Source organism: Chiloscyllium plagiosum, unplaced genomic scaffold (assembly GCF_004010195.1).
Source record: "Chiloscyllium plagiosum isolate BGI_BamShark_2017 unplaced genomic scaffold, ASM401019v2 scaf_711, whole genome shotgun sequence".
NCBI lineage: Eukaryota > Metazoa > Chordata > Chondrichthyes > Orectolobiformes > Hemiscylliidae > Chiloscyllium > Chiloscyllium plagiosum.
The window spans coordinates 23,518-34,845 of NW_025213640.1; the positions used below are offsets into that span (position 1 = coordinate 23,518).

An 11,328-nucleotide genomic window follows, 5' to 3' on the forward strand; every position below is an offset into this window, starting at 1 on the left:
GAGGTGGCATGTAAACGCCATAGGAACTAGGAACAGGAGTAGGTCACACATCCTGTCAAGCCTGCATCACCATTTCATATGACCAAAGCTGATTGAACATTTCCAATGTCTTTTACCCACACTATCAATAATCAAAAACTTATCACCTGCTGCTTTAAACTTAAGTAGTAATTATGTCGCACTTAAATCACAGCTTGAAAATGACACACTGATGCACATACCTCGCTTTGAACTGCAGAAGCTTGACACCATTTCTCCACACACTATCCCAGCAACTTTGGGCATAAGTGAACAACAAACGTGCCTCTTCCTGTGTTGGTGCAGGGAGGAATGGTGGACCAGGACCCAGGATAACCCCCTGCTTAGTCATGTCCTGAAGTACAGTATTGCTTACAATACAACAGATCTTCAAGCATTACAGTCAGATAGGAGAGTCACCGGCACTAACTAAACCACACCATTGATAACTAAATGATCCCATAGGTCCACTAAAATCCCCCCCCCCCCCCCCCCGAGCTTCCACTCCCCATATCTGAAGGAACAAATTGAACTCAGCTGCACTGGCCAGTTTGGTTTTGAACTTACCAAATGGCACAGCTTCCCCACATTCCCTGCTTCACACTGTGATCCAGAACACTCACAATAGGCTGCTTTCATCATCACAAACAGCTTTCATTAACACAACGGCATGCCACAGCTTTGAATTCAAAACAAGCAGTCAACTATTTCAGTAGGGATGCCTTGCTGCAATTATACAGGGCTTTGGTGAGGCCACACCTCGAGTACTCTATGCAGTTTTGTTGTCCCAGTCTGAGGAAAGACATTGTTGCTACTGAAGGGGTCCAGCAAAGTTCACTGGACTGATTCCCAGGATGACAGGAGAGACAGAAGAGGAAAGACTGAATCGATTGAGCTTGTATTTGCTGGAATTTAGAAGAACTGGGGGGGGGGGGGGGGGAGAGAAAGAGAAAGAGTCTTATAGAAACATACAAAACCATGGTGAGTCTGGACAAGTTACATAGGGAAGAATGTTCCCGATGGTGGGCAAGTCCAGAACTGGGGGCCACAGACTCAGAAAAAGGGGTAAGCCGTTCAGGACGGAGATGAGGAAGAACATCTTCACTCTGGGTTGGGAACCTGTGGGATTGTCTCCCAAGGAAACTGTTGGGGCCGGTTCGTTAGATATATTCAAGAGGGAGCTGGACGTGGCCTTTGTGGCTAAAGGGGTCAAGGGGTATGGAGGTAAAGTGGGAGTGGGATACTCAATGTGCATGATCAGCCATGATTGTATTGAATGGTGGCGCAGGCTGGAAGGGCTGAATGGCCTCCTCCTGCACCTATTTCCCATGTTTCTATAACGGGCCGGTTAACTATGGAACAGAGAAACAGTACAGCTTTCATCCAGGGCTACAGCTGGAGGCAGCACATTGAGCTGGATAACATGGGAGTGATTTACTGGTAGGTACAGATCTATCACTTGTGGTAGGAACAGTGTGTGGATATAAATTGAAGACATTTTATAACAAAATGGTACCGATGGCACAGGTGAAATAACCTTGATGATAACACTAAAGGGTGAAAGTGACATTGCACGTACCACTCAGTAACATCACAGCAAGAGGCCCTTACTCTGCGGTCTCCATATTCTCTTCCTCCTCCTCAGCTCCTTCTGTGGCCTCTTCCTCTCCCTCCTTCTTCTCAGGTGGTTTCTCATAAGCCTTCTCCGAGGGCGTGACTATCACTCCATCCCAGGTGGACATTTCCACAGCTAGACCTGGTAGATAAAGTGAGGGATTACTGCTTCTGATAGTGGGCTGGTCGCACAGAGCCAAACTCAAGCACGGCTGGGACAAGCATCAAAACCCATCCTCCAAACATTCCTGGGAATAGTTCGACAAAGAGACCATACCTAAACCCCAATCTGCAGGATACTAATTATCCAAGGAGAGAATCTCACGGTGAAACCATCCCACCATCCAGAACTATTTCAAATCTTCAGCAGCTTTGCAAGTAATTCCCAAAGATGCTTCCTTCACGTGTACTTGCCATGAATCCATGCTGAGTCCTGATAGCTCCATCGATATTGTCTGCCTCATCCTCTTAACCTCTGGCCTGGACATTGGAACCCAAACTGCTCCCACCTTGCCTCTATGTTTAGATTAGATTACATTACAGTGTGGAAACAGGCCCTTGGGTCCAACAAGTCCACACCGACCTGCTGAAGCGCAACCCACCCATACCCCTTCATTTACCCCTTACCTAACACTATGGGCAATTTAGCATGGCCAATTCACCTGACCTGCTCATCTTTGGACTGTGGGAGGCAACCGGAGCACCCGGAGGAAACCCATGCAGACACTGGGAGAACGTGCAAACTCCACACAGTCAGTCGCCTGAGGCGGGAATTGAACCCGGGTCTCTGGCGCTGTGAGGCAGCAGTGCTAACCACTGTGCCACCGTGCCTCCTTCATCCCTTTTACCGTTTACAATCTGCCCTGATGATACTTCAGTCTCTAACCCCACCATTCGCAAGCTTGTGAGAAAGCACCTGGACAGCTTGACTTTCAACCTGGGGTACCCTCAGCTTAGCTCCCTGCAGCCTGAAAGGAACTTGGCAGCATTCGCCTGACCACTGGCCTCAAGTGTTGGTTCCCCTGTTGCAGAGTTACTGATCGGTCGCTCAGGACAACAGGGGTTGACCTTCCCTTGTCCCTCACGTTCAAGGTCTGCCTGAGTAGCTGAGTCACATTGTCTGCCCATGTTTGGCCACTTGAGGGAAGTGCTTAATAATGAAGAGCAATGCAGCCTGCATTCAAGGAGAAACATTTATGTGCCAGTCCCTGAATGCAAAGCTTTACCTTTTAAAATAAAAATTCAAGCTGAGTAGCTAAAGATTGGGGCCTCAAGATAGTGCATTACATCTGTAGCACTGGGGTCCAAAGGAGGCACACATAAACTCAACACTTCAGATCTAAGTAATACCAAAATATTCTCCTGCTTCTGTCACAAATTAGCACTTTAGACAAGCACGGGGCCACTGAGATTGGCCTGCCTGCTGTGTGCTGAATATTCATGAGGGAACAGATTGTTAAAAACAGCCTTACTGCTACCGTCAGTGACGTATGGATGAAAGCAAAATAGTAGTTACATTAAAAAGAACCAAAAAGGCATTAACCTCCTACTGCATTCTGCTTACGTCTGTGATTACAGCGGCTGACGTTCAAGATGTTGGACCTGATTCAGAGGAAGTTGACCAGACTGATACCTGGAAGGAACAGGCTGTCTTACAGAGAAAGGTTGGACAGGCTGGGCTCGTTTCCCACTGCAGCTTAAACCAGTGAAGGGTGACATCAGGGAAATGCATAAGAACCTGAATGGTCCTGACAAGGGGGACATGGAGAGGAGGTTTTCCTCAGTCTGGAACCTGAATGGCCCTGACAAGGGGGACATGGACAGGAGGTTTTCCTCAGTCTGGAACCTGAATGGCCCTGACAAGGGGGACACATGGAGAGGAGGTTTTCCTCAGTCTGGAAACTGAATGGCCCTGACAAGGGGGACACATGGAGAGGAGGTTTTCCTCAGTCTGGAACCTGAATGGGCCTGACAAGGGGGACACATGGAGAGGAGGTTTTCCTCAGTCTGGAACCTGAATGGTCCTGACAAGGGACACATGGAGAGGAGGTTTTCCTCAGTCTGGAACCTGAATGGTCCTGACAAGGGGGACATGGAGAGGAGGTTTTCCTCAGCCTGGAACCTGATTGGTCCTGACAAGGGGGACACATGGAGAGGAGGTTTTCCTCAGCCTGGAACCTGAATGGCCCTGACAAGGGGGACACATGGAGAGGAGGTTTTCCTCAGTCTGGAACCTGAATGGCCCTGACAAGGGGCACACATGGAGAGGAGGTTTTCCTCAGCCTGGAACCTGAATGGCCCTGACAAGGGGCACACATGGAGAGGAGGTTTTCCTCAGCCTGGAACCTGAATGGCCCTGACAAGGGGCACACATGGAGAGGAGGTTTTCCTCAGCCTGGAACCTGAATGGCCCTGACAAGGGGGACACATGGAGAGGAGGTTTTCCTCAGCCTGGAACCTGAATGGCCCTGACAAGGGGGACACATGGAGAGGAGGTTTTCCTCAGTCTGGAACCTGAATGGTCCTGACAAGGGGGACATGGAGAGGAGGTTTTCCTCAGTCTGGAACCTGAATGGCCCTGACAAGGGGCACACATGGAGAGGAGGTTTTCCTCAGCCTGGAACCTGAATGGCCCTGACAAGGGGCACACATGGAGAGGAGGTTTTCCTCAGCCTGGAACCTGAATGGCCCTGACAAGGGGCACACATGGAGAGGAGGTTTTCCTCAGCCTGGAACCTGAATGGCCCTGACAAGGGGCACACATGGAGAGGAGGTTTTCCTCAGCCTGGAACCTGAATGGCCCTGACAAGGGGCACACATGGAGAGGAGGTTTTCCTCAGCCTGGAACCTGAATGGCCCTGACAAGGGGGACACATGGAGAGGAGGTTTTCCTCAGCCTGGAACCTGAATGGCCCTGACAAGGGGGACACATGGAGAGGAGGTTTTCCTCAGCCTGGAACCTGAATGGCCCTGACAAGGGGGACACATGGAGAGGAGGTTTTCCTCAGCCTGGAACCTGAATGGCCCTGACAAGGGGGACACATGGAGAGGAGGTTTTCCTCAGCCTGGAACCTGAATGGCCCTGACAAGGGGGACACATGGAGAGGAGGTTTTCCTCAGCCTGGAACCTGAATGGCCCTGACAAGGGGGACACATGGAGAGGAGGTTTTCCTCAGCCTGGAACCTGAATGGCCCTGACAAGGGGGACACATGGAGAGGAGGTTTTCCTCAGCCTGGAACCTGAATGGCCCTGACAAGGGGGACACATGGAGAGGAGGTTTTCCTCAGCCTGGAACCTGAATGGCCCTGACAAGGGGGACACATGGAGAGGAGGTTTTCCTCAGCCTGGAACCTGAATGGCCCTGACAAGGGGGACACATGGAGAGGAGGTTTTCCTCAGCCTGGAACCTGAATGGCCCTGACAAGGGGGACACATGGAGAGGAGGTTTTCCTCAGCCTGGAACCTGAATGGCCCTGACAAGGGGGACACATGGAGAGGAGGTTTTCCTCAGCCTGGAACCTGAATGGCCCTGACAAGGGGGACACATGGAGAGGAGGTTTTCCTCAGCCTGGAACCTGAATGGCCCTGACAAGGGGGACACATGGAGAGGAGGTTTTCCTCAGCCTGGAACCTGAATGGCCCTGACAAGGGGGACACATGGAGAGGAGGTTTTCCTCAGCCTGGAACCTGAATGGCCCTGACAAGGGGGACACATGGAGAGGAGGTTTTCCTCAGCCTGGAACCTGAATGGCCCTGACAAGGGGGACACATGGAGAGGAGGTTTTCCTCAGCCTGGAACCTGAATGGCCCTGACAAGGGGGACACATGGAGAGGAGGTTTTCCTCAGCCTGGAACCTGAATGGCCCTGACAAGGGGGACACATGGAGAGGAGGTTTTCCTCAGCCTGGAACCTGAATGGCCCTGACAAGGGGGACACATGGAGAGGAGGTTTTCCTCAGCCTGGAACCTGAATGGCCCTGACAAGGGGGACACATGGAGAGGAGGTTTTCCTCAGCCTGGAACCTGAATGGCCCTGACAAGGGGGACACATGGAGAGGAGGTTTTCCTCAGCCTGGAACCTGAATGGCCCTGACAAGGGGGACACATGGAGAGGAGGTTTTCCTCAGCCTGGAACCTGAATGGCCCTGACAAGGGGGACACATGGAGAGGAGGTTTTCCTCAGCCTGGAACCTGAATGGCCCTGACAAGGGGGACACATGGAGAGGAGGTTTTCCTCAGCCTGGAACCTGAATGGCCCTGACAAGGGGGACACATGGAGAGGAGGTTTTCCTCAGCCTGGAACCTGAATGGCCCTGACAAGGGGGACACATGGAGAGGAGGTTTTCCTCAGCCTGGAACCTGAATGGCCCTGACAAGGGGGACACATGGAGAGGAGGTTTTCCTCAGCCTGGAACCTGAATGGCCCTGACAAGGGGGAGGAAGGAAACATGTTTCCGCTGATGGGTGAATGCCGAACCAGAGGACACAGCTTAAAAATACAGGGTAGACCATTTAGGACAGAGATGAGGAGAAACTTCTTCACCCAGAGATTGGTGGCTGTGTGGAATGCTCTGCCCCAGAGGGCAATGGAGGCCCAGTCTCTGGATTCATTTGAGAAATAGTTGGATAGAGCTCTCAAAGATAGTGGAATCAAGGGTTATGGAGATAAGGCAGGAACAGGATACTGATGAAGGATGATCAGCCATGATCATATTGAATGGTGGTGCAGGCTCGAAGGGCAGAATGGCCTACTCCTGCACCTATTGTCTATTGAATTAAAGGCTCTTGGGCTTAGATGACCACATGGAATTCAGAACCCAAACAGATCAGCTATGACCTTACTGAATGGTGTAGGAGGCTCACAGGGCCGAGTGGGCTACTTCTGCTCCTAATTCTTGTATTTGTAAGTGACCAGAGAATGCCTGAGTGAGCTTCTTATCTCCTCCGCCCTTGTGGTTTGTGTAACTAACCACTCTCTGCTGCCAAGTGCTCACCCTCTGAGAGAACGCTACTGATCAGGAGGATGCCACAAACCAAGCCAAGACCTTCTTCAACTCGTGCCCACCCACAGGGGCTGTGGGACATTGGTCAGGAGCATGACGCCCAGCCGACTTCTCACCTCCCCAGGCTGAAGGCACACCAGCAGAGCAGGCTTAAATTCCACCCCCCCTCCCCCAGCAGACCAGGTTTAGTCGCCGTCCGCCAACACTGAGATAACATTAAATGGGATTTCAAAGCTGGCATCTCAACATCATCACAGAAGGAATTGCTTTTGCTGCAAGTGTTTCATCATTCCAACTTGTCAGGTGATAGGTGGTGACGTGGAGAAGTGTTTCAGATTCCTGGAGAACCACGTTTGGGAGGGCAAGAGAGAGAGGGGATAATTCTAAGTTTCACTTACTGCTGGCGTCTCCTTCTAACCCGAGGATTTTCCTGTAGCCTCCGTGAGACAAGATGCGGACCAGGGTCTGCGCCGTGAAACACACAGTGTCCTAAAAGAAGAAACAAGATTCAGTGCACTCAGATCAGTCACAGGGGAAATGGAAGACAAAACAACCCAAATTCACACAGCACCTTCTGGGGAAAAGTCAGAAGCCTTTCCTGAAAGTTAGTCACCCTTGTTTGTACACAGCAAGATCCCCTAAGTGGCAAACGGATAAATTGAACCGATGGGGTTTTGGATTGAAGTCTCATCTGAAAGGTGGCACCTCAGGCACAGCGTGTTCTCCTCTCATCACTGCTCTCACACGTCAACTTCCATCGTGTGCTCCAGCTCCTGCAGTGAGGCTGGAACCAGTTCCAGCTCAGTTCAGAGGAGGGAACTCAGGCCAAAAGGTTTATAAACTACCTCTGCAGGAGTATGGTGGACAATTTGGGCACCATGTCTCGAGGAAGATGTAACAGTCTTCGAGACAGGACACAGAAGGTTTACCAGGATGTGACCAGGGGGGGCTGGAAAAGTTAGAGGTCTACTCTTCTCAGAACAGAAGTGATTTTGGAAATTGATAAGTGGTTTTGGTACGCTCCATGGAAGGAGTGAAAGAGCTGTTCTCACAACTGAGTTGACAACCAGAGACCATAGGTTTAAAATCGTTGGTAAGAATCTAAAGAGCAGGTCAGGAGAAGAGTTTTCACGTCTGGGACCTGGGATGTTCAACCTGAAGGCGGCTGAATTCCACAGATAATTTTATATACAAGGGAGCTGAACAGGGGTTGGAAGGCGAGGAACTTGTAGCGATTTGCATATGCTCTACGCAACATAAAACTCAAAGGACTGCGGATGCTATGAATCAGAAACAAAAACAGAAGGTGCTGGAAAAGCTCAGCAGGTCTGGCAGCGTCTGTGAAGAGAAATCAGAGTTAACGCTTTGGATTAGAAGGAAGGATCATCAAACCCAAAACATTAACCCTGATTTCTCTTCACAGATGCTGCCAGTGCTGCAGAGCTTTTCCAGCGCCTTCTGTTTTTGTGTCTGTATCAACATGATGCGCCAAATGACTTCCTTCTGTCCTATTATTATAGAATTAAGCAGGGCGGGAGAAGATTTTTTTCCACACACTCACACAGCAGAGTCAGAAACAGAAGGCACGTAGCTGCTGATCTTCATAACTTGAGCTCTTTTACAAGGACGTAAGACCTTGTATCGTATTGCAAGAGACAGATCCCCCCATAAAACCTCTCCCACTGGTTATCATCCCTTCAGAAGGCACAAAAGCCTTGCTGGGACGTGCTACTGTAGATGATGCACACTGAACGGACTAATTTTCTTAGAAAGTCAGCAAACACCCCAATTACAAGAAACAGAGGCCCAGTGCTGATTTCTCAGGCTACAAGTCACTTTGAAATTCAACTGGCCCATAACCTTGGTAAAGCACAAAGTCAGTAACCTCAGATCAAAGGAAGATCCTTACCTGCTGCTCCAGCGTCATCACTGTATGCACTCGGAAGTTTCCACTTTCACAAGGGTCTGTAATTCCAACTGATCCCGGCAGGAACAATCCTGCTGCAAGGAGCTGGAGGCAGCGCCTGTTCAAAAACAACCCTCAAGCATCAAATATTTAATGTCTGATTCCAACCGCACCCCTCCAAAACACAGATGACCATGTGTCTTACAAACCCATGAGAGTATGGCCCATTGATCAGACTGCTCTGGAGTATTTATTCCACCTCCAAATTATCCCACCACATCTCTCTCCCGTCCCTACTCCAAACACACAAGACACACAACTTGACTCCTTCAGTTTCTCTCATCACAACCTTGCACTTTTCCACATATTTCTTTCCAGCACCACCCAACCCATGGACGTACACTCAACAGCACATACCTGAAGCCAACATTGAGTGCCAGTGGCTGCCTGGATGGGTTGTTCATTACAGCGGAGTGGCCCTGCAGGGTAATTCAAGGGAAGAGTCAGCTCCAGGTGATAACTCTCTGGGCAGTGTATACATTTCTGGTAACATGCTGTTTGTTGCCTCGCCCTTCAGCACAAGGCCAGGCAGCCTCTCACGGCCCAAGGAGGTCACAGCATGGCTCTTGTTCTCCTACAGGAAAGCACTCAGCAAACAACGGTTGGATAGATCAGGCAAAAGGCTTACACTTCTTGCACTACCTTATGCCCTCAGAATGTTGCATCATTTTGGGAACTGTGAACTGGTTTTACAGAAAGTGACATCACCAGGACAATTGAGGGCAAATAAAAAGTAATGTTATATAACCCCCAGGGAAAGTAAAGTGAATAAAGCAAAAGTCTAGATCATCAATTGCACGGGAACAGAACAACTACTTGAACAGGGTGATTGCAAATGGAAAGACTAAAGCAGGGAGGCCCAGTTGGGTAATAATGGAAGAGCAGTTTGCTGCATTTTCTGTATTTTACTAATGTCCCAAAAGACCCAGTGCCAGAGAGGGAACTTACTGTCCAGAGTTCCTGCTCCTGAGAAACATCCAGATTAATCTGCTGGACTGCATGCAGAGGTTGGTGTTGAGAATGAGCAAAAGCAGAGTTTATTTGGAGCAAGTTCCTGGAAACTGATGGCCACATGATGCTGCTCACTCAATGCAGCACGTCCCGTGGGAATTGGAAGGGTAAAGCCAACTCGGTCTGGAAATCTGCTCCCTAAAACACGACGCACGCCAGAAATCGGGATAATTCTGCAGCCACATTAGACTGTCACTGTGAACTTGGATCATCCCTCTGCAGGAACTGGCAGACCTGCTGAACTTCTCTAGCAGAGTGCTTTTGTAACTGCTTCGCCTCCCATTCAGAAATGAGGTCACCCCTCACCCCTTCCCCCCCATGCCACAGAATTACACTCCTACAGTCCACAGGATAACAAAAGCCCCAACCAAAACCATTTGTGTCCAGGAAGAATTGTGAAACGTGTGAAGGAAACAAAAGGCATTATTTTTCCTCTACGCTGGCAGGTTTTCTTTTATAATAAGCAGACAGCCAGCAGTTAAATGGGTGTCACTAAGGGAGGCATATACAATAGATTAGATGAACAACAAGAGATTTCACAGAAGCTCAATCACGTTATTTTGTCAGTACATATTTTAAAGATGTGTCTTTTTCTCACCCACTGTTCTAACCCCACTCTCCCTTCCAGAGGAACAATGGAGTTACTGCCTATTTTGTTATTTATCGGCGATTCTGTCCAGTGAGGTGTTGACAGGCAATGCGTTCAGCCAGGCCTTACCCTGAGTTCGTACACACATAGCATTTCCAACAGGCAGCCATACAGGAAATCAGGACGCGGAGTGTTCTCTACTTTCCAACTTTCCTCACCCAACGGGTGTCAAGTTCAATGGTAAGCCGAAACCAGCTGCAGTCAGTGAACTCAGCACATTACAGACCTGGGTTTACAGGGCCTCACTGGATTAACTCACAAACCTGTCAGCCAAATGTGAGAGTAGGGTTGCTCTAACCATAGACATACCAGAAGGTCAATGATCCAAGGTGTCAAAGGCTCAAACCCAGGAAACCGACATCTCAAATCCTTCATCAGCCGTATCAGCACTTTTACTCTGAGGAAAGAAGAAAGCACTTTCATCTTTGTGAACTATTTACAGCACAGACCCTCAAGATCCCAACGCCTGAAGTCAACCACCCCATTAATACACTTCTACCAGTAAGGATCCCAATCTCCAGTTTATTAATCAATGATGAACCAGTGCTGAGAAAAGCCTATCCCAATGTTCAGGATGGAAATAATAAACATAAGCAAGATGAGAAGAGCTCAGCTACATAGACTATGTTGGACAAGCTCAGATATAGATGACAGGCCAAGGTTTGGATATTCACTTTTTATTCCACGTACAATCGAATGCAGAAAATCTTCGTAACTCAACGCAAACATGCTTCATTTTTTAAAAATGTGCATTTCTAAAGCTGGATTGGAATTGTATCTTCATGATAACTGGTCTCTGCTGATGGTTACAGTTTTGAGCAGGGATTTGCAAAAGAGAACCATCACTACATGGATCATTCAGCCTCCATTTCCTGCATTACTGTAAGAGCTATGACAGCATAGGCACTGAAGCACATCCTCAACCACACTTCTGGTCCTGAGCTGTGTATTATTCATCTGGATGCAAACCAGCAACTGGGGAGTTAACAACTCAGAGGAAACAGAAAAGCAAGCAAAACAGCAATGGGTATTCAGGCACCAAATTGAGAGGAGGACTTGAATCCTA

General features: G+C 49.1%; 1 protein-coding gene across 1 annotated transcript; it reads right to left on the reverse strand.

Moving 5' to 3' along the window:
- Positions 1-1,553: 1,553 nt before the first annotated feature.
- On the reverse strand, positions 1,554-10,685 carry LOC122547682 (interleukin enhancer-binding factor 2 homolog). The gene is made up of 5 exons (XM_043686285.1): positions 10,572-10,685; positions 8,960-9,021; positions 8,546-8,660; positions 7,035-7,125; positions 1,554-1,774 (listed from the first exon to the last, which is right to left on the reverse strand). Exons 1-5 carry the CDS (start codon positions 10,683-10,685, stop codon positions 1,626-1,628), a joined length of 531 nt encoding a protein of 176 aa, XP_043542220.1. The 3' UTR covers positions 1,554-1,625.
- Positions 10,686-11,328: the final 643 nt, after the last annotated feature.

What these genes read in the sequence shown, in the direction of transcription:
- LOC122547682 (XM_043686285.1), bottom strand. Translation starts at nt 10,685, where the DNA reads ATGAAAGTGCTTTCTTCTTTCCTCAGAGTAAAAGTGCTGATACGGCTG. An exon ending in CTTGGATCATTGACCTTCTG is followed by an intron (nt 9,022 to 10,571) that starts GTATGTCTATGG and finishes ATTACCCTGCAG; the next exon opens with GGCCACTCCGCTGTAATGAA. An exon ending in GTTAGAAGGAGACGCCAGCA is followed by an intron (nt 1,775 to 7,034) that starts GTAAGTGAAACT and finishes TTTATCTACCAG; the next exon opens with GTCTAGCTGTGGAAATGTCC.